Raw genomic sequence first — 21,597 nt, 5'->3', positions numbered from 1 at the left:
GTAGTAATGGAGACACCTCACATGAACAGTTACAGTAACTACTGTAGTAGTGATACACCTCACATGAACAGTTACAGTAACTACTGTAGTAGTGATACACCTCACATGAACAGTTACAGTAACTACTGTAGTAGTCACATGAACAGTTACAGTAACTACTGTAGTAGTGATACACCTCACATGAACAGTTACAGTAACTACTGTAGTAGTGAACAGTTACACTACTCACATGAACAGTTACAGTAACTACTGTAGTAGTGATACACCTCACATGAACAGTTACAGTAACTACTGTAGTAGTGATACACCTCACATGAACAGTTACACTACTCACACATGAACAGTTACAGTAACTACTGTAGTAATGGAGAACACAGTAACTCAGTAGTGATACACCTCACATGAACAGTTACAGTAACTACTGTAGTAGTGAACAGTTACAGTAACTACTGTAGTAGTGATACACCTCACATGAACAGTTACAGTAACTACTGTAGTAGTGATACACCTCACATGAACAGTTACAGTAACTACTGTAGTAGTGATACACCTCACATGAACAGTTACAGTAACTACTGTAGTAACACCTCACATGAACAGTTACAGTAACTACTGTTACAGTAGTAGTGATACACCTCACATGAACAGTTACAGTAACATGAACAGTTACAGTAACTACTGTAGTAGTGATACACCTCACATGAACAGTTACAGTAACTACTGTAGTAGTGATACACCAGTTACAGTCACATGAACAGTTACAGTAACTACTGTAACTACTGTAGTAGTGATACACCTCACATGAACAGTTACAGTAACTACTGTAGTAGTGGAGTACATGAACAGTTACAGTAACACTGTAGTAGTGGATACACCTCACATGAACAGTTACAGTAACTTACAGTAACTACTGTAGTAGTGGAGTAACTACTGTAGTAGAAACAGTTACAGTAACTACTGTAGTAGTGATACACCTCACATGAACAGTTACAGTAACTACTGTAGTAATGGAGACACCTCACATGAACCTCACATGAACAGTTACAGTAACTACAGTTACAGTAACTACTGTTAGTAACTACTGTAGTGGATACACCTCACATGAACAGTTACAGTAACTACTGTAGTAATGGAGACACCTCACATGAACAGTTACAGTAACTACTGTAGTAGTGGATACACCTCACATGAACAGTTACAGTAACTACTGTAGTAGTGGATACACCTCACATGAACAGTTACAGTAACTACTGTAGTAATGGATACACCTCACATGAACAGTTACAGTAACTACTGTAGTAGTGATACACCTCACATGAACAGTTACAGTAACTACTGTAGTAGTGGATACACCTCACATGAACAGTTACAGTAACTACTGTAGTAGTGGATACACCTCACATGAACAGTTACAGTAACTACTGTAGTAGTGATACAGTTACAGTAACTACTGTAGTAATGGATACACCTCACATGAACAGTTACAGTAACTACTGTAGTAGTGTAACTACTGAGTACACCTCACATGAACAGTTACAGTAACTACTGTAGTAGTGGATACACCTCACATGAACAGTTACAGTAACTACTGTAGTACAGTGGAGACACCTCACATGAACAGTTACAGTAACTACTGTAGTAGTGGATACACCTCACATGAACAGTTACAGTAACTACTGTAGTAGTGGATACTACATGAACAGTTACTCACATGAACAGTTACAGTAACTACTGTAGTAGTGGAGACACCTCACATGAACAGTTACAGTAACTACTGTAGTAATGGAGACACCTCACATGAACAGTTACAGTAACTACTGTAGTAATGGAGACACCTCACATGAACAGTTACAGTAACTACTGTAGTAGTGATACACCTCACATGAACAGTTACAGTAACTACTGTAGTAGTGGATACACCTCACATGAACAGTTACAGTAACTACTGTAGTAATGGAGACACCTCACATGAACAGTTACAGTAACTACTGTAGTAATGGATACACCTCACATGAACAGTTACAGTAACTACTGTAGTAGTGATACACCTCACATGAACAGTTACAGTAACTACTGTAGTAATGGAGACACCTCACATGAACAGTTACAGTAACTACTGTAGTAGTGATACACCTCACATGAACAGTTACAGTAACTACTGTAGTAGTGATACACCTCACATGAACAGTTACAGTAACTACTGTAGTAGTGATACACCTCACATGAACAGTTACAGTAACTACTGTAGTAGTGATACACCTCACATGAACAGTTACAGTAACTACTGTAGTAGTGATACACCTCACATGAACAGTTACAGTAACTACTGTAGTAGTGATACACCTCACATGAACAGTTACAGTAACTACTGTAGTAATGGAGACACCTCACATGAACAGTTACAGTAACTACTGTAGTAGTGGATACACCTCACATGAACAGTTACAGTAACTACTGTAGTAATGGAGACACCTCACATGAACAGTTACAGTAACTACTGTAGTAGTGATACACCTCACATGAACAGTTACAGTAACTACTGTAGTAGTGATACACCTCACATGAACAGTTACAGTAACTACTGTAGTAGTGATACACCTCACATGAACAGTTACAGTAACTACTGTAGTAGTGATACACCTCACATGAACAGTTACAGTAACTACTGTAGTAGTGATACACCTCACATGAACAGTTACAGTAACTACACCTGTAACAGTTACAGTAACTGTAGTAGATACACCTCACATGAACAGTTACAGTAACTACTGTAGTAGTGATACACCTCACATGAACAGTTACAGTTACAGTAACTACTGTAGTAGTGATACACCTCACATGAACAGTTACAGTAACTACTGTAGTACCTCACATGAACAGTTACAGTAACTACTGTAGTAATGGAGACACCTCACATGAACAGTTACAGTAACTACTGTAGTAGTGATACACCTCACAGGAACAGTTACAGTAACTACTGTAGTAGTGGATACACCTCACAGGAACAGTTACAGTAACTACTGTAGTAGTGATACACCTCACAGGAACAGTTACAGTAACTACTGTAGTAATGGAGACACCTCACATGAACAGTTAAGGTACTCAGATCTCATGACATCAGTTGCCTTGATGAAATAGGCCATCGTACTTCCTGGAAAACACATAGAGAGGAGTTGAAGGCCATGCAGAGTGTTGAGACTTTTGTGTTGCTGTGATGTTGACAGGGACAGTCCAGTATTAAGAGAGAGAAGCAGCACTGTTGGTACCAGATGTACACTAGAGTATTCAGGCTGCGTAGAGCGGACATGAGATGACTTATTCCTCACCTCATCATAAACCACTCATCACAAACTCTTTATGCATAAACACGTTGGGATTCATCCACCTCTGGTCCTGTTCTCCAAAACCCTGGTCCCAGATCTGTCCATCTCGTTGTATAGCCAACTGGTGTGGTGCTATGTTTGGCATGACAATGACCATAACAGTTGGCAAGGCAACATAAACTGATCTGGAACCAGGCTACCTGTTGCCCACCTATGGCTGGGAGTCCAGTCCAGTCTGCTGTCTTAGGCTGGGAGTCCAGTCCAGTCTGTTGTCTTAGGCTGGGAGTCCAGTCCAGTCTGCTGTCTTAGGCTGGGAGTCCAGTCCAGTCTGCTGTCTTAGGCTGGGAGTCCAGTCCAGTCTGTTATCTTAGGCTGGGAGTCCAGTCCAGTCTGTTGTCTTAGGCTGGGAGTCCAGTCCAGTCTGTTGTCTTAGGCTGGGAGTCCAGTCCAGTCTGTTGTCTTAGGCTGGGAGTCCAGTCCAGTCTGTTGTCTTAGGCTGGGAGTCCAGTCCAGTCTGTTGTCTTAGGCTGGGAGTCCAGTCCAGTCTGGTTATTGTCTTGTGTTTCTTTCCAGGGTACAGAGGTCAGAAAGGAGAGAGGGGTCAGCTAGGTCTGGGGATACCAGGAGCTCCAGGTCTGGCAGGACCACCAGGTAACAGCTAGACACCACACACACGCACGCACGCACGCACACACACACACACACACACACACACACACACACACACACACACACACACACACACACACACACACACACACACACACACACACACACACACACACACACACACACACACACACACACTGCACACTGCTTTGAAGGAGTGGTGAAATTATGCTAAGCCCTATAGCCATTGAAGCACAAGAAGGAAAATGTAATGTAAACTTGGAGCAACCATTACATCATTGTGTTTCGTATGAAGTTATTTCATATTTACACTTGAAACTGATGCTTTATGAAAGGGGGGAAATACCAGTATACCATCAATGTACGGCTGTAGTTGTAGAATCCTACACTTACGTTGGGTAAAACTTTATATCTTGAACCCTCCGTTATAAACTTGTTGTCCTCAGGGCACCATCAAAAATGACACCCTGGTCTCAATGGGCTCCCCTGATTAAATACAAGTCAAACATTCATTCAAATAAAAAGCTGACACCAGTGTCATGACTGTTTATAAACTCTGTTATGTCATGTTTATGACAGTGTAATGTCATGTTTATGACAGTGTAATGTCATGTTTATGACAGTTATGTCATGGTTATGACAGTGTAATGTCATGTTTATGACAGTTATGTCATGGTTATGACAGTGTAATGTCATGTTTATGACAGTGTAATGTCATGGTTATGACAGTGTAATGTCATGTTTATGACAGTTATGTCAGGGTTATGACAGTGTAATGTCATGTTTATGACAGTTATGTCATGTTTATGACAGTTATGTCATGGTTATGACAGTGTAATGTCATGTTTATGACAGTTATGTCATGGTTATGACAGTGTCATGTAGCCCTTATGAATGAGGGTTCAAGTAAAGTGTAACCACCAGCTCTAACATGGACAACAGTTCATCCTGAGGTCGTTTGATGTTTTCAGTTTAAAAACACTAGTAATTAGTAAGCCAACAGAACTAATGAGCAGAGCTACTCATAATGACTCTCTCTTACGCTGAGGTACCAAGCTGACACGAAACAATTAGTGTATCATCACTGATAGGGTGGATATAAAAGAAACATACACTTAAATCTCTTATTTCCATTTGATCAACTCTCTCACTTTTCAGCATGATCTCAGAGAGATTCTTCTCTGCCGGGAGCGAAGCAAGAAAATCTTTCATTCTGATCTTTTTGTGCAGAATATTAACTTTTTATTGTGATCTGTATTGAGGAGGGTTTGTGTGTAAAGTATGCATGAGAGTGGGTGTTTTCATCTCCTTTTTAAGAGTTGCAGTTTGGCACATGAAAGCAGTTTTGTTAGCTGACTAGATAATACTGTTCCCAGTAATACTGCTCCTCTGATAACATCCTGTTTTCCTTCATGGTTTATTTGATTGATTAAACAATCACCCAATGGTTGCGTCCCGATCATCTCTACTTCCTCCTGAAGTTCACTACTCCCCACAAATGTGAAAGTGTTTTTGTCTGCAGGTGAACCTGGAAGCAGTATCCAGGGGCCATCGGGCCCTTCAGGTCCCCAGGGACCTCATGGTAAATGTGATCCCAGTGACTGTCTCCATCCATCCTCTCACTCCAGACGGAACGGCTAGGCCCCCCCCCCCCTCAACTGATAGGGGACCCTTCAATGAATAAGGGCCCTCTCAATGGCTAGGGCCCAGGGGCCCCCTCCACCCATCCAGCCTCCACCTCCACCTACAGCAGTCAACCATAGGCACAGGAGCCGGGCGTGTGGAGCCTGATCACTCAGTCAGCTCATATCAGACAGACAGTATCGTCCTTGTGGTCAGTTTTACATTGAAAACACACATCCTCTGTTTCTGCTTTACATGGGAAAGACTCAACCAGAAATAGATACGACATGTATCTCAACACAATGGTGTAGGATGAAATTGCAAATAGATGCTGATCTTGGGTCAGTTTTGCATTTTCCCTACTAATTGTTAAGGTTAGGATTGGGGGAGGGGAAGCTGATCCTATATCTGTACCTAATGGAAACTTCACCCTGGAGCGCTCACAACCGCCTTTCGGTTTTCTTATGACCATAGAAGCATTGAAATGCAATTATTTGTTACTTTACGTTGATGGTTATTCTATTCATTTGAAATGTGTTACAGTCCATTATTATTGTCATTGTAGCTATGATGATCATATGAAGTACTGTTTCATTTATTTCTTGTTTTCACACAACTCCCCTGCTGTGACCTGATGCATTCCATATTCATTCACATTAAGTCTTTCGAGGCCATAAATTAATTTGTTTGAAATAATAATAATAATTTGCTTTAAATAATACTGTCGGGAGAAAGCATTTTCTTAATGATTTAATAATGCTTGTTTATGGGGATAGCTATGCACACGTTTGGTCTCATTTGATGTTTTCGTTGTGTGTGTGTGTGAGCTGGTAAACAGGCAGTCTGAAATGTGTGTGTTTGTGTATGACTAATCAATATTCTTTGTGTGAACTGTTTATGCAAAGTGAAGGAGGATCATATAACATGAAATATAGTTCTGAATATATATTTCATATATTAATATATATTTCCTCAATGAATGGGATATTTGTGAAATGTGTTAGAAGGAAGCTAGCTACATGATTTGATCCATTTACATAACATAATGAATATCTTGTCGTGTAATTCATTACTAGAGCTTTGTTTACTAATTTTATGAAGTTTTGAGAATGCTAAATATTCTGTGTTTCAAACACTACCAATTCAGATATATTGCATGATACTGTTGTAATTGTAAAGGGATGGTCTTGTATCAAAACAGAATACTGGGTTCCTCTCTCGTCACCCTACACTCTAGGTACTTTATGTCAGGTGTTACTCAGTGAGATCTTTCCACATACTATACACCTCAACATGTAGTGTTCATAACAGACTAATTGAGTAGCCTGCTAGATTGGGTTCTGAGCTCTGATATTATTCAACAGGTAACATCACCTGACTGTTGCCATATCTCAAGACAACCAGCACAACATGATCAAGGGTTAAACACTAGCTTAATGCCAACTGAATGTAGTTTGTGACGGCTTGGTCAAGTTGACATTTCTTCCATGTACAGTTTGTGTGTAAGTGTGTATATTATGCTAATGTCGTATCACCTCACGTTCACGTGAAGTTAGCCGCGAAGACTTCAATGTAGATTTCTTGCAGTCATACATGAAGTAGGAAGTAGGACAGTTTCCCTTTATCCTTGGTCTTGTCTCCAAAGAGGGCAAACAAATACATGTCAAATACTACAGTGATTGATTGAAGTTGCCCAGTACAATGAAACCAATAGAATATGGTTGGATCGGAGAAGTTGTTACATCGCTGCTCTTTTGGCAACATGGTCTCATTAGAATATGTCAAAACAGTAGTGCCATTTAACCACATAGGTATATGTCACTTCTGTGGACGTATTACTGATATGTCACTAAATTAGACGTCACTTATGATGACATATTAGCTACTTATATGTCACTATAACATCTGCTTATGGGGTCAGATTCATTATGTGAGTCAGCTTTTATTATTTACATGGAGAGTATACAGCTGATTCCTCCATCAGAACTGTGTGTACATCAGTCTACATGGAGTATACAGCTGATTCCTCTATCAGAACTGTGTACATCAGTCTACATGGAGTATACAGCTGGTTCCTCTATCAGAACTGTGTGTACATCAGTCTACATGGAGTATACAGCTGGTTCCTCTATCAGAACTGTGTACATCAGTCTACATGGAGTATACAGCTGATTCCTCTATCAGAACTGTGTACATCAGTCTACATGGAGTATACAGCTGGTTCCTCTATCAGAACTGTGTGTACATCAGTCTACATGGAGTATACAGCTGATTCCTCTATCAGAACTGTGTGTACATCAGTCTACATGGAGTATACAGCTGGTTCCTCTATCAGAACTGTGTGTACATCAGTCTACATGGAGTATACAGCTGGTTCCTCTATCAGAACTGTGTGTACATCAGTCTACATGGAGTATACAGCTGGTTCCTCTATCAGAACTGTGTGTACATCAGTCTACATGGAGTATACAGCTGGTTCCTCTATCAGAACTGTGTGTACATCAGTCTACATGGAGTATACAGCTGATTCCTCTATCAGAACTGTGTACATCAGTCTACATGGGTGCTATGTCTAGATTTAGATTTTGAAGCCATAAGAGGTGATCTTTCTTATCTCATAACAACACTGCAATATTTTACTTCTGACTTTTCTTTCTTTGTTTTATTGGTGGGTCTTTACTTGAACTCTTATTTTCTGAAAGTGTTTTTATTTTTTATTTTGACAATATCTGTACATTACGGCTCAGATACATATTTCTCCCTCAACTGTTTGACCATGTAGCATTGTTTGTCACTGTATACATATATATTATGTTGGTGTGTTTTAAGACTGGAGTTATTTTGTTATTTATTTGTTGTGTTTCTGATTGGAAAGTAATAAGCTAAGAATCAAGGACATTAATTAAATATCTCTGTACTTCTCCAATGTTATCAGAGTGCTCTCTCTGTCACTCAGGCCTCAATTCAAACAAACAAGCCCTTAGGTGTTTCATTTTGACCCAGTGACCTAAAATCCGGTAAAAACACCCGGTAGACTGTCGTCATAGAGATCGATAAGTGTGTTTCCAGACATATTCAGTAGTTAAACAAAGGTACTATACAATAACTATATTATTGTCGTCTCCTTAAACCGACCCTAGGCAGTATTGGATACATTGTGGGAGGCAATCCGTCTGCCTTGGGAGACTAATACTAATGTAGGTTTGATTAGGTCTGGACCCTCAAAGGCAATTATTTAAGTTGGAGAAAGTACATGGGTGGAGCTGACACTTTGTGATGTTTAAATTGTCTCTTTTGCCTTATTTTATCGGTCTAAGGCACTGCTTCACAGTGCTTGATGCGTCACTACAGACCCGGGTTTGATCCCAGACCGGAAGACCCGTGAGGCGGCACACAATTTGGCCCAGTGTTTTCTCCGACACATTGGTGCGGCTGGCTTCCGGGTTAAGCGAGCTGTGTAGCTTGGCAGGGTTGTGAAGCAGTGCAGCTTGGCAGGGTTGTGTTTCGGAGGACGCATGGCTCTAGACCTTCACCTCTCCCGAGTCCATACCGGAGTTGCAGTGAAGTGATGGGACAAGCCTGTAACTACCAATTGGATATAACGAAATTGGGGTTAAAAAGGGGTCAAAAATTAAAAACAATGTCACACTCCTGCGATCCCATTTCTTTGAGTTGGAGATTTTCTCTTAGTATTTCAGAGCATCAAATTGATCGAGGGTCTTTGAAGATAGCTTGGTGACAGTGGAGGCTGCTGACGGGAAAACGGCTCATAATAATGTCTGGAACGGAACAAATGGAATGGCATCAAACACATGGAAACCATGGAAACCATGTGTTTGATGTATTTGACACCATTCCGCTCCAGCCATTACTATGAGACCGTCCTCCCCAATTAAGTTGCCACCAACCTCCTGTGCTTGGTGATATGTATGGCTCAGGTCATTATATGTCAATGAGGTAACTGCATATTCAACCCTTTGACTTTTACAGAAGACATTAGCTAATTGGTTAACAACATTGAGGCATTTCTTTATTTCCATGTCACACTGTTACTGCTTGCTCGTTTTGTTGGCATCTCAACGTGAACATTTTACGTGGCTAAATGATACTGCCGGAAGTAAGACACAAAGGCTGCGTTTACTCAGGAAGTCCAATTCTGATTCTTTTGCCCAATTATTGGCAAAAGATCTTATTGGTCAAAATACCAATATTACAGCAAAATATCAGAATTGTCTACCTGTGTAAACACAGCCATAGGCAGAATGACACAGAATATGGTGAGCTGTGTCTCGTGTCCTTACTTCATTTGTAAGTGGACAGGGCCCTCTAGTGTTCATTAGAAGATTGTTTGCTATACTGATTAACATTTTATTTCAAATAATGAATCCTCTGATGTGTTGTATTAACTTGTGCTAATTTCCACATTCCAACACCCGTCCTGAGATGATTGATGATGGCTTGATGTGGTTAGTCTGTTAGCCTTGAAACCAAGCTGAGATGTGCAGTTTGACTGCAGTAGGCCTTTACTTCATAGTCATGAATGGTGTTTGACTGCAGTAGGCCTTTACTTCATAGTCATGAATGGTGTTTGACTGCAGTGGGCCTTTACTTCATAGTCATGAATGGTGTTTGACTGCAGTGGGCCTTTACTTCATAGTCATGAATGGTGTTTGACTGCAGTGGGCCTTTACTTCATAGTCATGAATGGTGTTTGACTGCAGTGGGCCTTTACTTCATAGTCATGAATGGTGTTTGACTGCAGTAGGCCTTTACTTCATAGTCAAGAATGGTGTTTGACTGCAGTAGGCCTTTACTTCATAGTCATGAATGGTGTTTGACTGCAGTAGGCCTTTACTTCATAGTCATGAATGGTGTTTGACTGCAGTAGGCCTTTACTTCATAGTCATGAATGGTGTTTGACTGCAGTAGGCCTTTACTTCATAGTCATGAATGGTGTTTGACTGCAGTGGGCCTTTACTTCATAGTCATGAATGGTGTTTGACTGCAGTGGGCCTTTACTTCATAGTCATGAATGGTGTTTGACTGCAGTAGGCCTTTACTTCATAGTCAAGAATGGTGTTTGACTGCAGTGGGCCTTTACTTCATAGTCATGAATGGTGTTTGACTGCAGTAGGCCTTTACTTCATAGTCATGAATGGTGTTTGACTGCAGTGGCCTTTACTTCATAGTCATGAATGGTGTTTGACTGCAGTAGGCCTTTACTTCATAGTCATGAATGGTGTTTGACTGCAGTAGGCCTTTACTTCATAGTCATGAATGGTGTTTGACTGCAGTAGGCCTTTACTTCATAGTCATGAATGGTGTTTGACTGCAGTAGGCCTTTACTTCATAGTCATGAATGGTGTTTGACTGCAGTAGGCCTTTACTTCATAGTCATGAATGGTGTTTGACTGCAGTGGGCCTTTACTTCATAGTCATGAATGGTGTTTGACTGCAGTAGGCCTTTACTTCATAGTCATGAATGGTGTTTGACTGCAGTAGGCCTTTACTTCATAGTCATGAATGGTGTTTGACTGCAGTAGGCCTTTACTTCATAGTCATGAATGGTGTTTGACTGCAGTGGGCCTTTACTTCATAGTCATGAATGGTGTTTGACTGCAGTAGGCCTTTACTTCATAGTCATGAATGGTGTTTGACTGCAGTAGGCCTTTACTTCATAGTCATGAATGGTGTTTGACTGCAGTAGGCCTTTACTTCATAGTCATGAATGGTGTTTGACTGCAGTGGGCCTTTACTTCATAGTCATGAATGGTGTTTGACTGCAGTGGGCCTTTACTTCATAGTCATGAATGGTGTTTGACTGCAGTGGGCCTTTACTTCATAGTCAAGAATGTTTTTTTCCTCTTGTTATGTTGAGTTGCAGAAGCATGTTGTAATAGATGTTGTCATTTGAAAAAGACATCAGCTTCAATGTTTATCCATTGAAGTAGACAGTCATGAATGTTGTTTTTGCTCTTGTAACATCAAGATGACTGCCTTCGTATTGAAGCTGAAGTATCAGTCACACATCCAACTTCTGACACCAATGTAATGAAACAGGCAGGGAGCAGGTCTCGAACCCTCGACCTTCTAGCCCGAAGTCCAGCGCGCTATTGACTGTGCTGCAGAGTCAATATCCATGCTTATAAACCCAGGGTCGTTACTACCATAGTAGTAAAGCAAGGGGCCCTAGTTACCATGGCTGCTGCTGTGTAGCAGGGCTTATGAAAGGGATAAAAACAGAACAGCTCTACTAGCACTACCTACCTGGGTTGGTGTCAACTCCATGACAATACTCTCATTTCAGGAAGTAAACTGAGATGGATTTCAATGACAATACATTTTATTTGTTTACTTCCTGAACTGGGTGAATTTAAATGGGACATCCTCGGTCTCGTCAGGTGTGTCTGTCCTAATATGGACACTGTACAAACACTTCAAAAGCTTCATACAGAGATGTTCAACTCAACAACCGATTCATTCTCACTGTTCTATTATGGTCATGGTTTTCTACACTTGTCAGTCGCCCCTCTGTGGAGAAGAAGACCTCTCCGTGTATTTAGTATTTTCTTTTAACAGCGTGTTTTGTCTCATTATCTTGGTCATTTATGTACTTTGTTATTTGTGTCTGAGTGTGATAATTGTTATTTTAATTTGACGGTCTACCTCATCTGAGGCATACGGCTACACTGTACACATACTAGTTTAGTCAGCGTGATGTTACACTCTAGCCTTACCACTATCCTACTACACTGCTACTTTAAAAACGGTTTAGATTTACCTCAAGACTAAAATGCTAAACGTATTGGATAGAAAATGGTGTTAACTATAGGCCTGTTGAGTTGGTGCCAAGCTAGTCATCTTTTGTTGATCATTTATGAAAGCCTATACTTAGAAGTTGTGAACCACTGTTTGACCATATAATTGAGGTTGTACAGGAAGTTGAATATGTATGTAGGGTAATGTTTTTCCAACAAATCTTTTGACTTTACAGCATTCTATGAAAACACTGTTGATTTTACACTCTGATTACCGATACCTGCCTTAAATCTGTACAACAATAATTTCTTACATTTCATGTGTTTTATTTGCTTGTAATGACCTACTCAGATTACACATTGGTGTGTCACTATCAAAATGTGAATACAATACGATATCTTGCTGATGTGAAGTTTCTAAATTAGAATATCTGCTTTCTTGGTGCTCCTTATGCATTATCGATAAAGAGACGGAGAAAAGTATAATTGGTGATTTGGATGATATTGTCATCACATATTTCTAGAAAGGTAGAATTGACTGAATGTTTCTATGCGTGGTCAATTCCTTAATTAACTGTCACATGTTTGGGTTATATGAAACTATGTTTTGAATACCAGATTGTCTATTATTTATGTCAATAAACTGTTTCAAGAGCTTATTAAGATATATTTTTTTATATTCACTTCGAGGTTATATTTTCTGAGAAGATATGGCTTATTCTGAGTATTCCAGCAGTACATTTGAGTACAATGTTTAAAAAGTTGGAAATATATTTTAAAACTGAACACTGCATTGCTTTATTTGGAGTGAAAAAGTCACAGAAAAAAAAAACATGAGAATTTATTTGAAATTTCTAGATCCTCCTCATAGATATTTGTACAAACTGTGATGTCACCCTCAAATAGTATCATCATCATATAATAAAATAGAAACAACTGACTTACTTTTCTCCATCTCTCCAAACCCTGAGAGTATTTCACATAGAAATAGAATCGCATTGGAATTGCCATTCTAGTGACTTCATTTCTATGGGTGGTGACATAGTACTCAACAGTGAACAGAATACTGTGAAGGGAATATTCCATTTATTTTCAAAATAATAATCTCTCAGAATCCTCCTCACACTGTACAATGAGAACAACCCTCACATTCAATCATTAGGATAGTTATTTTTTTTTGTAGGAAATATTATTAACCACAATTGAAAACAATTTACAGAGATGTACAGCGCATATGGAAGGTCCGTCAGTCAGTGTGGCTTGGTGTCAGTCCTATCTTCTATCTCTTTATTTATATTTCTGGAAGGAAAGCAGGGGGCTGGAAATACCCCAGGTACTTTCTGTACAAACTGATATCACTGTTTTTCACCAGGTCTTATCTTTGGTATATGATACTTCAATATAGAACATGATGCAGTACATTACAAATACCCAAAAAATACACTTTGGGCTAAAGGCCATCCTGGTATTGCTTTATGGTTTTACTTTATTGGGGAGGAATTAGTGTGATTTGATGTGGATGGAGCCGCTGCTGAAATCAACATGTTGGCTACAGTATACAGCTGTTTCAGTGAGAGGAGAGGAGGAAAGGGAACATACAAATACAGCCAGATGGTTCATAAGGACAGGTGCCTGTCTGGTGGTTAATAAGGACAGGTGAATGTCTGGTGGTTATTAAGGACAGGTAGTTTGTCTGGTGGTTAATAAGGACAGGTGCTTGTCTGGTGGTTAATAAGGACAGGTGAATGTCTGGTGGTTATTAAGGACAGGTAGTTTGTCTGGTGGTTAATAAGGACAGGTGCTTGTCTGGTGGTTAATAAGGACAGGTGAATGTCTGGTGGTTAATAAGGACAGGTGCTTGTCTGGTGGTTATTAAGGACAGGTAGTTTGTCTGGTGATTAATAAGGACAGGTGAATGTCTGGTGGTTAATAAGGACAGGTATATTTTGTCTGGTGGTTATTAAGGACAGGTGTTTGTCTGGTGGTTATTAAGGACAGGTAAATGCGTCTGGTGGTTATTAAGGACAGGCGAATTTGTCTGGTGGTTATTAAGGACAGGTCATTTGTCTGGTGGTTATTAAGGACAGGTGATTGTCTGGTGGTTATTAAGGACATCTAGGTTTACAGGGACGGCGGAATAAAAACAAATATAGTCTTCAAAACATTAATATCTTAAAATATAGCACCCATCTCTGAAAACAAGAAAAGAAAATCCGTCATGTAAAAAACTGTTACACGTCCAAACAGGTTCAGGACTATTATTGTTTTGCAACAAAATACTTAGTTTTGTTTCGCATTTGTGGAAGTGGAAGACTCCTTCATATCCGATAGAGATCTGGCTAGCACAGAACACTCTCACAAAACACTGCAGATACGTTAGAATGGACCACTTTACAGCAACAGCCTTCAGAGTAGAGAGGCTGTGAGGATGTTGTGTGCTCCCAGGGTTGGGGTGGGAGAGCTGTCCATCTGCCATCTTAGTCTCTGTCTCTGTCTCTACCCCTCTCTGGGTGTTGGGCAGTGGAAGCTGGTGAAGGGGGGATGGGTCATAGTGATGGCTCTAATGGAATAAATGGAACAGAATCCAAGGTGTTTGAAACTTTTCCATTCATTCCATTACAGCCATTAGATCCAGTCCTCAGATTTAAAGTGACACCAGCCTCCACTGGGTGGTGGCTCTAGTTTCTAGTTCCCTCCGGGCCTTTGATGCTGGTGTCAATGTCCCCCGGTCTGAGGTTGCAGGACGATGGGTCGCAGTAGCCGTTGGGACCAGCATTACCAGGAGGCCCAGGTACACCAGCCTGGCCAGGAACACCTGGAGGTCCTCTCTCACCGTCACGTCCCTCCTGGCCGTAACCAGGCTTTCCGGGCTCACCTGTGGAGTTAGAGTTAGAGAAGAGTTAGCTAAACCATCTTACACCAAAGTAGAACATCCAGAACCTCAAAGACTCAAGACTAGAACATTCTAGAGACACTACGTCCAAAGGCGAGATCAATAAGGCTTCTGTTTGTGGCAAACGTGTTACCAGAGTAACAATTACAGTTGAATGACTTGAATGAACATTCCAAATGTTACTGTGAAACATCAAACAGCTACTTTTTTTAAAGGATTACTGCGACTTTTTAGCTATAATATTCTAACTGAAATTACTTAACTATTCCTACTAAATATTGTATAAAGTCTACATGGCCACTTGATTATTTTTAGAAATCAGTTTAGACCTAAAACAGACACTTATGTTCTCAGACCTTTTGCTAATGATAACGAACGGTTGCGGCCAAACACAAAACCAAATGGAATACAGTATGTTAGCAAACTCTTTCCTTGTTCAACTTTCCTTGTTCAACCAAGACTAGAAAATCTACAACCTCCAAGACCAAGACTAAAATATCTACAACCAAGACCAAGACTAGAATATCTACAACCAAGACTAGAATATCTACAACCTCCAAGACCAAGATTTGAATATCTACAACCAAGACCAAGACTAGAAAATCTACAGCCTCCAAGACCAAGACTAGAATATCTACAACCAAGACCAAGACTAGAATATCTACAACCAAGACCAAGACTAGAATATCTACAACCAAGACCAAGACTAGAATATCTACAACCAAGACCAAAAATATCTACAACCAAGACCAATACTAGAATATCTACAACCAAGACCAGAAAATCTACAACCTCCAAGACCAAGACTAGAATATCTACAACCAAGACCAAGACTAGAATATCTACATCCAAGACCAAGACTAGAATATCTACAACCAAGACCAAGACTAGAATATCTACAACCAAGACCAAGACTAGAATATCTACAACCAAGACCAAGACTAGAATATCTACAACCAAGACCAAGACTAGAATATCTACAACCAAGACCAAGACTAGAACATCTACAACCAAGACCAAGACTAGAATATCTACAACCAAGACCAAGACTAGAACATCTACAACCAAGACTAGAACATCTACAACCAAGACCAAGACTAGAACATCTACAACCAAGACCAAGACTAGAACATCTACAACCAAGACCAAGACTAGAACATCTACAACCAAGACCAAGACTAGAATATCTACAACCAAGACCAAGACTAGAACATCTACAACCAAGACTAGAACATCTACAACCAAGACCAAGACTAGAACATCTACAACCAAGACTAAGACTAGGATTAGAACATAAAGAAAAAGTAAGCTACTGATGGTTCGCTTCTCCATGGCGATCAAGGTCGATGTCACTCACCTGGTAGACCGGGAGGTCCTGGCTGGCCCTTGGCCCCTCGCACCGTGGGACCTCGGTCTCCTCTGTCGCCCAATTCACCTGCGCCACACAGCATGTTAATTACAAGGGTTATTCTAAAACGACTTTGGGTACATGAGCTGAATTTTGCTTTCACATTTTCAAATAACAGTAACATTACAAATCCTCTCCCCACCTTTTGGTCCTTTGAGTCCTAGGAGTCCTGGAGGTCCTTTGAGGCCAGGTAGTCCTCTTGCGCCAGCCTGCCCAGGGAAGCCACTGTCCCCTGGGGGTCCGGCAGGACCAGGAGGCCCTGGCTTACCAGGTAGGCCCGCTGCTCCAGACTCCGGCCTCCTTAGACTGGCAGCCAACTGGGCTAGTTGCTCTGTTGGAGCAAGAGGAAAGGGAATGATGAGCAAACAATTAATCAATCAAATGTATTAAAGGCCCAGTGCAGTCCAAAATGTGATTTTCCTTTGTTTTATATATATTTCCACACTTTAATGTTGGAATAATACTGTGAAATTGTGAAAATTAGGATAATTCCCTTTTAGTGTAGGGGCTGTTTGAAAAGACCGCCTAAAATTTCTGCCTCTTTTGGTGGGATGGAGTTTTGGCCTGCCTGGTGACATTACCAGGTGGTAAATCAGTTAATAGACCAATAAGAGAGAGAGAGTTCCAAACCTCTTTGCCATAACAGCTAGTTTTCAGTTTTACCCTCCCCACTTAGACCACTCCCAGACAGTGTTAGCAAAATTATTGCTTGAGAAATGTCTCTTTGCTAAATAGCTATTTTTGTTTATTTTTGACCATTTCAATTTTTAAAAATCACAATAAGGTACTCAATTGTTTTCCCAGAAATTATTTGATATTGAGATGAAAATGGAACTTTAATGATGGCCTTTTTATAAATGTTATAAAAAATTGTAGTCCTCCTTATTCTTACACATTCAAGTCTGCCTCGGTAAATTGAGCAGAGTGAAAATACTTATTGGAAAACATTCAACTCTACGGGATTGGTGTCCCTAAACCGGGACAGTTGTTGCTCAATATGTGATAATGTGACTAGAAAACATTGTATACAGCAGCCAACTTTCCGGGACAAAGACATGTCTTATACGGGCAGAAAGCTTAAATTATTGTTAACTAACTGCAGTGTCCAATTTACAGTAGCTATTACACACAAAACATACCATGCTATTGTTTGAGGATAGAGCACAACAAAACACTTGTATCATGGCAACTGGTTTGATACATTCACCTCTGAAGGTAAATAATGTATTTACATTCAGTAATCTTGCTCTGATTTGTCCTCCTGAGGGTCCCAGAGATAAAACGTAGTGTCATTTTTTAAATATTTAAATGTAGGAAATGGGTTCTATAGTTTGACCCCACTGCTGTCTCTGGCTCCACACCCACCCCGCTTGGCCATCGAGATCCACCATGTATAACATTCCTGGGAGTGTTAAGCTTTAATATTTTATTACCATAGAATGTTTGTATGTTCTCTATAGTTATGTACTTGAAAATGTATAAATTGACCAATTCGGCACATTTGGGCAAACTCCTGGCAGACTCCTGGCAAAATATTGTGTAGTGAGGTAATTGTTCTCTGGATCAGACTGAAACTTTGCACACACACTGCTGCCATCTTGTGGACAGAATCTAAATTACACCTAGGATCCCACCTTAATGTATGGGCTTTTTCTTGCATTTCAAAGATGATGGAACACAAAAATAGAAAATGCATGTTTTTTTGATTATATTATCTTTTACCAGATCTAATGTTTTATATTCTCCTACATTAATTTCACATTTCCACACACTTCAAAGTGTTACCTTTCAAATGTTATCAAGAATATGCATATCCTTGCTTCAGGTCCTGAGCTACAGGCAGTTAGATTTGGGTATGTCATTTGAGGCGAAAATTTTTAAAAAAGGGTACGATCCTTAAGAAACTGAAAAATATATATGTGTATTTATGGTGCCAAGAGTTCAACATAAAACTCCTAAGGCTTTTGGCTTGGTATTTTACACTCCAAATTCCAGTCTTTGCCTTTCTGCTTTTAGCAAAAGTGCAGGTCCTCTGGAGGTGAAATACATTTTTCAGCACATTGGGTATAAAAAAGTAATGAGTTTAGGAGGAGAGTAGTGGTAGTTGGAGGAGGGGGTGGGATACTGTAAGAGGGCCCAGGGAGAGAGACAAAAAAACAGGCTGCCACTTCAGCATTTCTGGGGTTCAGGAGTCTGTTATCCATCAAACTAACAAAGGTTGAAGCGTATTTATGATGGGTTTTTTTCTGCTTCCCTCTCTTCAAACTGTCAGGCCAGATAGGCTATATCCCCCAAACTCAACTCTGGACCTCGAAGCCAGTTCTACTGCATTTCTTCATTGTTCCCCTCTAATCCGGGACTGATTTAGACCTGGGACACTGGCTGTGTGCAATTCATTATTAGGTAGGACAGAAAAGCAGCAGTCTCCGGACAGAGGGTCAGAGTTGAATACCCCTGGTCTATAGTATAAACAATGAGGTTGGGGATATTACAGAGTGTTTATACTTAAAGGTAGAGTGGGATACATTGATTTTAAAGACACTGAAGGAATGACAGTGTGCAATATTCTTACCTTGCATAACTCTCATGCAGACTTGTCTGATGTGTTGATCGCTTGGTTCTTTACCCTGAAGGATAACACAACAAAAGGTTTCTGATGAGAAAACAGCTTTAATAAACATAGATTTAGCTTCTGAAATGCATTATGTAAGCCCTAGTTGTGTTATGCTGGACACACTGGAAAACTGTTGTCCATGGCCTAAGGTCCAGGAGGGAAAGGCCGAGCAGTAAGTTAGTACATTTGTAAGTAAGTAAGTAAGTAAATAAATTAGTAAGTATGTAGGTTAGTAACTAAGTATGTAAGTAAGTAGGTATGTTTGTAAATAAGTAAGTAAGTAAGTACTATGTAAGTGAGTTTGTAGGTATATACGTAAGCACGTAAGTTAATTAGTAAGTAAGTATGTAAGTTAGTAAGTTTAAGTAAGTTCAGGTGTATAGTCTTCAAAGTTTTGGGTGGAGGTGGTTTTGGGGTACCTACCGCCGGTCCCTGTGACCCCCTGATTCCTGGTGCGCCCCTGTTGCCCTGCATGCCACGTGGTCCAGAAGTACCAGCTGGGCCCTCGATGCCAGGCTGCCCTCTGCTACCCTCTGGCCCTCTGTTACCAGGCTCTCCTGGGTTTCCAACCTGGAGACAGAGAGGGGAGAGACAACTGGATCAGAACAACATTACATGGGTGGTACTGAGCATGCTCAATGAAGACTTCTGAGTTCCGGGAGTGCTGGTGAGCCAGCCATGTAATAAACTAATATCTGCTTTTATCAGGAACAAGAAAAACCCGGAAGATCGTATTGCAGAGATCTCGTCTCGTTTTGGATGACAGAAACCCCTGATGTTACAGGCCTGAAATAGATGACCTTGGAGATCTCGTCCTGTGGCCCGACCTCCTTAAGCTGTCTTACTCTGCTCAAAACTTGCATTAGCTGAGCCTGTTTCCAAATACACTTCAGGCTTCATTCATTAGCTGAGCCTGTTTCCAAATACACTTCAGGCTTCATTCATTAGCTGAGCCTGTTTCCAAATACACTTCAGGCTTCATTCATTAGCTGAGCCTGTTTCCAAATACACTTCAGGCTTCATTCATTAGCTGAGCCTGTTTCCAAATACACTTCAGGCTTCATTCATTAGCTGAGCCTGTTTCCAAATACACTTCAGGCTTCATTCATTAGCTGAGCCTGTTTCCAAATACACTTCAGGCTCTGATTTATCCCTACAGAAACTGCACATGGAGCTCGAACAAAATGGAATTCAAATAATTGAAACAACATCAGTCAATTAGTTATTTTTTTTAAAACGTTGAAAAAACCCCTAAATGTTGGTTAACCACTTAGCACTACTACTAACACTCTATGGGTGCAGATAAACTGTCTCAACGTTATATTCCTGGTTTGAGACATGGAACTGCTTCTAGAAGAGTACAGAACTCACCACTCCTTTGGGTCCAGCTTCCCCTTGGTCACCCTATTATACAAATGAGAGAAACACAGAGGATTAGTACAGGTGGAGTTAAAACGTGTTGTTTAAAAGGCTCCAATGTGAGGTTGGGTTGGAAGCAATGAATCCTTGCTTGAGTGATAACTTACAACATCTCCTTTGTCTCCAGAGGTTCCCTCAGAACCTTGTCCCCCTACACACACACACACACACACACACACACACACACACACACACACACACACACACACACACACACACACACACACACACACACACACACACACACACACACACACACACACACACACACACACACAAACCAATATAAATTATTTTGGGGTAAAATCACTCTTCTGGATATAACAAATGCCAAGGGTAAGTTAGAAACACACACACACACACACACACACACACACACACACACACACACACACACACACATATATATACATTCATGCTACACACACATCTCAACAGCTGCTACCAGATTCTTGTTATGATTGCTAAATACAGCACAATTTAACCACTTGCCCACCAAAACGTGTGTAAATATTGGACTATAAATTGTTATTCTACTATGTTTGACTATAAATCTACTGAACCATTTATTTTATGTTGGTATTCTTATCTTTTATTATTTCTTATTGTTGTTGCATTGTCCAGAAGGAACCTGCCAGTAAGCATTTGGTCAGACAGTGTCTACCATGTGTATCCTGAACATATGACTAATAAAACCTGAAACTGGAAAGGGCCCATCCACACTCTGCTGCTGGAGTATCACATTGACCTTAAGATGCAGCCAGATATTGTTGTGAGAGATAAACAGACATTTTATAGATGGATTTCTTACCTGCTCCCCTTTAGGTCCTCCCTCGCCAGCTTCTCCCTGAAGTGGAGGAGAAATCATTTCACTATTGAAAATCTTTAAACTACAGTACAGTTAAACAATTATACTACTATGTAAAGTT

General features: G+C 40.3%; 2 protein-coding genes across 3 annotated transcripts in view; one reads left to right on the top strand and one right to left on the bottom strand.

Annotated features, from left to right (window-relative positions):
• Positions 1-8,502, top strand: part of LOC112242269 (collagen alpha-1(XIX) chain) — a 30,182-nt gene extending 21,680 nt beyond the window's left edge. The window contains exons 5-6 of the mRNA XM_042317814.1: positions 3,897-3,974; positions 5,476-8,502. Coding sequence (XP_042173748.1) covers positions 3,897-3,974; positions 5,476-5,594 — 197 coding nt within the window. The 3' untranslated portion in view covers positions 5,595-8,502. The remainder of the gene's footprint in view (positions 1-3,896; positions 3,975-5,475) is intronic.
• A 4,896-nt stretch (positions 8,503-13,398) lies between these two features.
• Positions 13,399-21,597, bottom strand: part of col9a1b (collagen, type IX, alpha 1b) — a 37,762-nt gene continuing 29,563 nt past the window's right edge. For both annotated transcript variants that reach the window (XM_042317812.1, XM_042317813.1), the window contains 8 exons: positions 21,480-21,515; positions 20,776-20,820; positions 20,621-20,653; positions 19,673-19,819; positions 19,208-19,262; positions 16,778-16,966; positions 16,585-16,662; positions 13,399-15,209 (listed from right to left, as the gene is read on the bottom strand). In XM_042317812.1, coding sequence (XP_042173746.1) covers positions 15,013-15,209; positions 16,585-16,662; positions 16,778-16,966; positions 19,208-19,262; positions 19,673-19,819; positions 20,621-20,653; positions 20,776-20,820; positions 21,480-21,515 — 780 coding nt within the window. In that variant the 3' untranslated portion in view covers positions 13,399-15,012. The remainder of the gene's footprint in view (positions 15,210-16,584; positions 16,663-16,777; positions 16,967-19,207; positions 19,263-19,672; positions 19,820-20,620; positions 20,654-20,775; positions 20,821-21,479; positions 21,516-21,597) is intronic.

Source organism: Oncorhynchus tshawytscha, unplaced genomic scaffold (assembly GCF_018296145.1).
Source record: "Oncorhynchus tshawytscha isolate Ot180627B unplaced genomic scaffold, Otsh_v2.0 Un_scaffold_9311_pilon_pilon, whole genome shotgun sequence".
NCBI lineage: Eukaryota > Metazoa > Chordata > Actinopteri > Salmoniformes > Salmonidae > Oncorhynchus > Oncorhynchus tshawytscha.
Note: the sequence above shows the minus strand (reverse complement) of the source record. Positions and strands in the feature narration are given on the sequence as shown.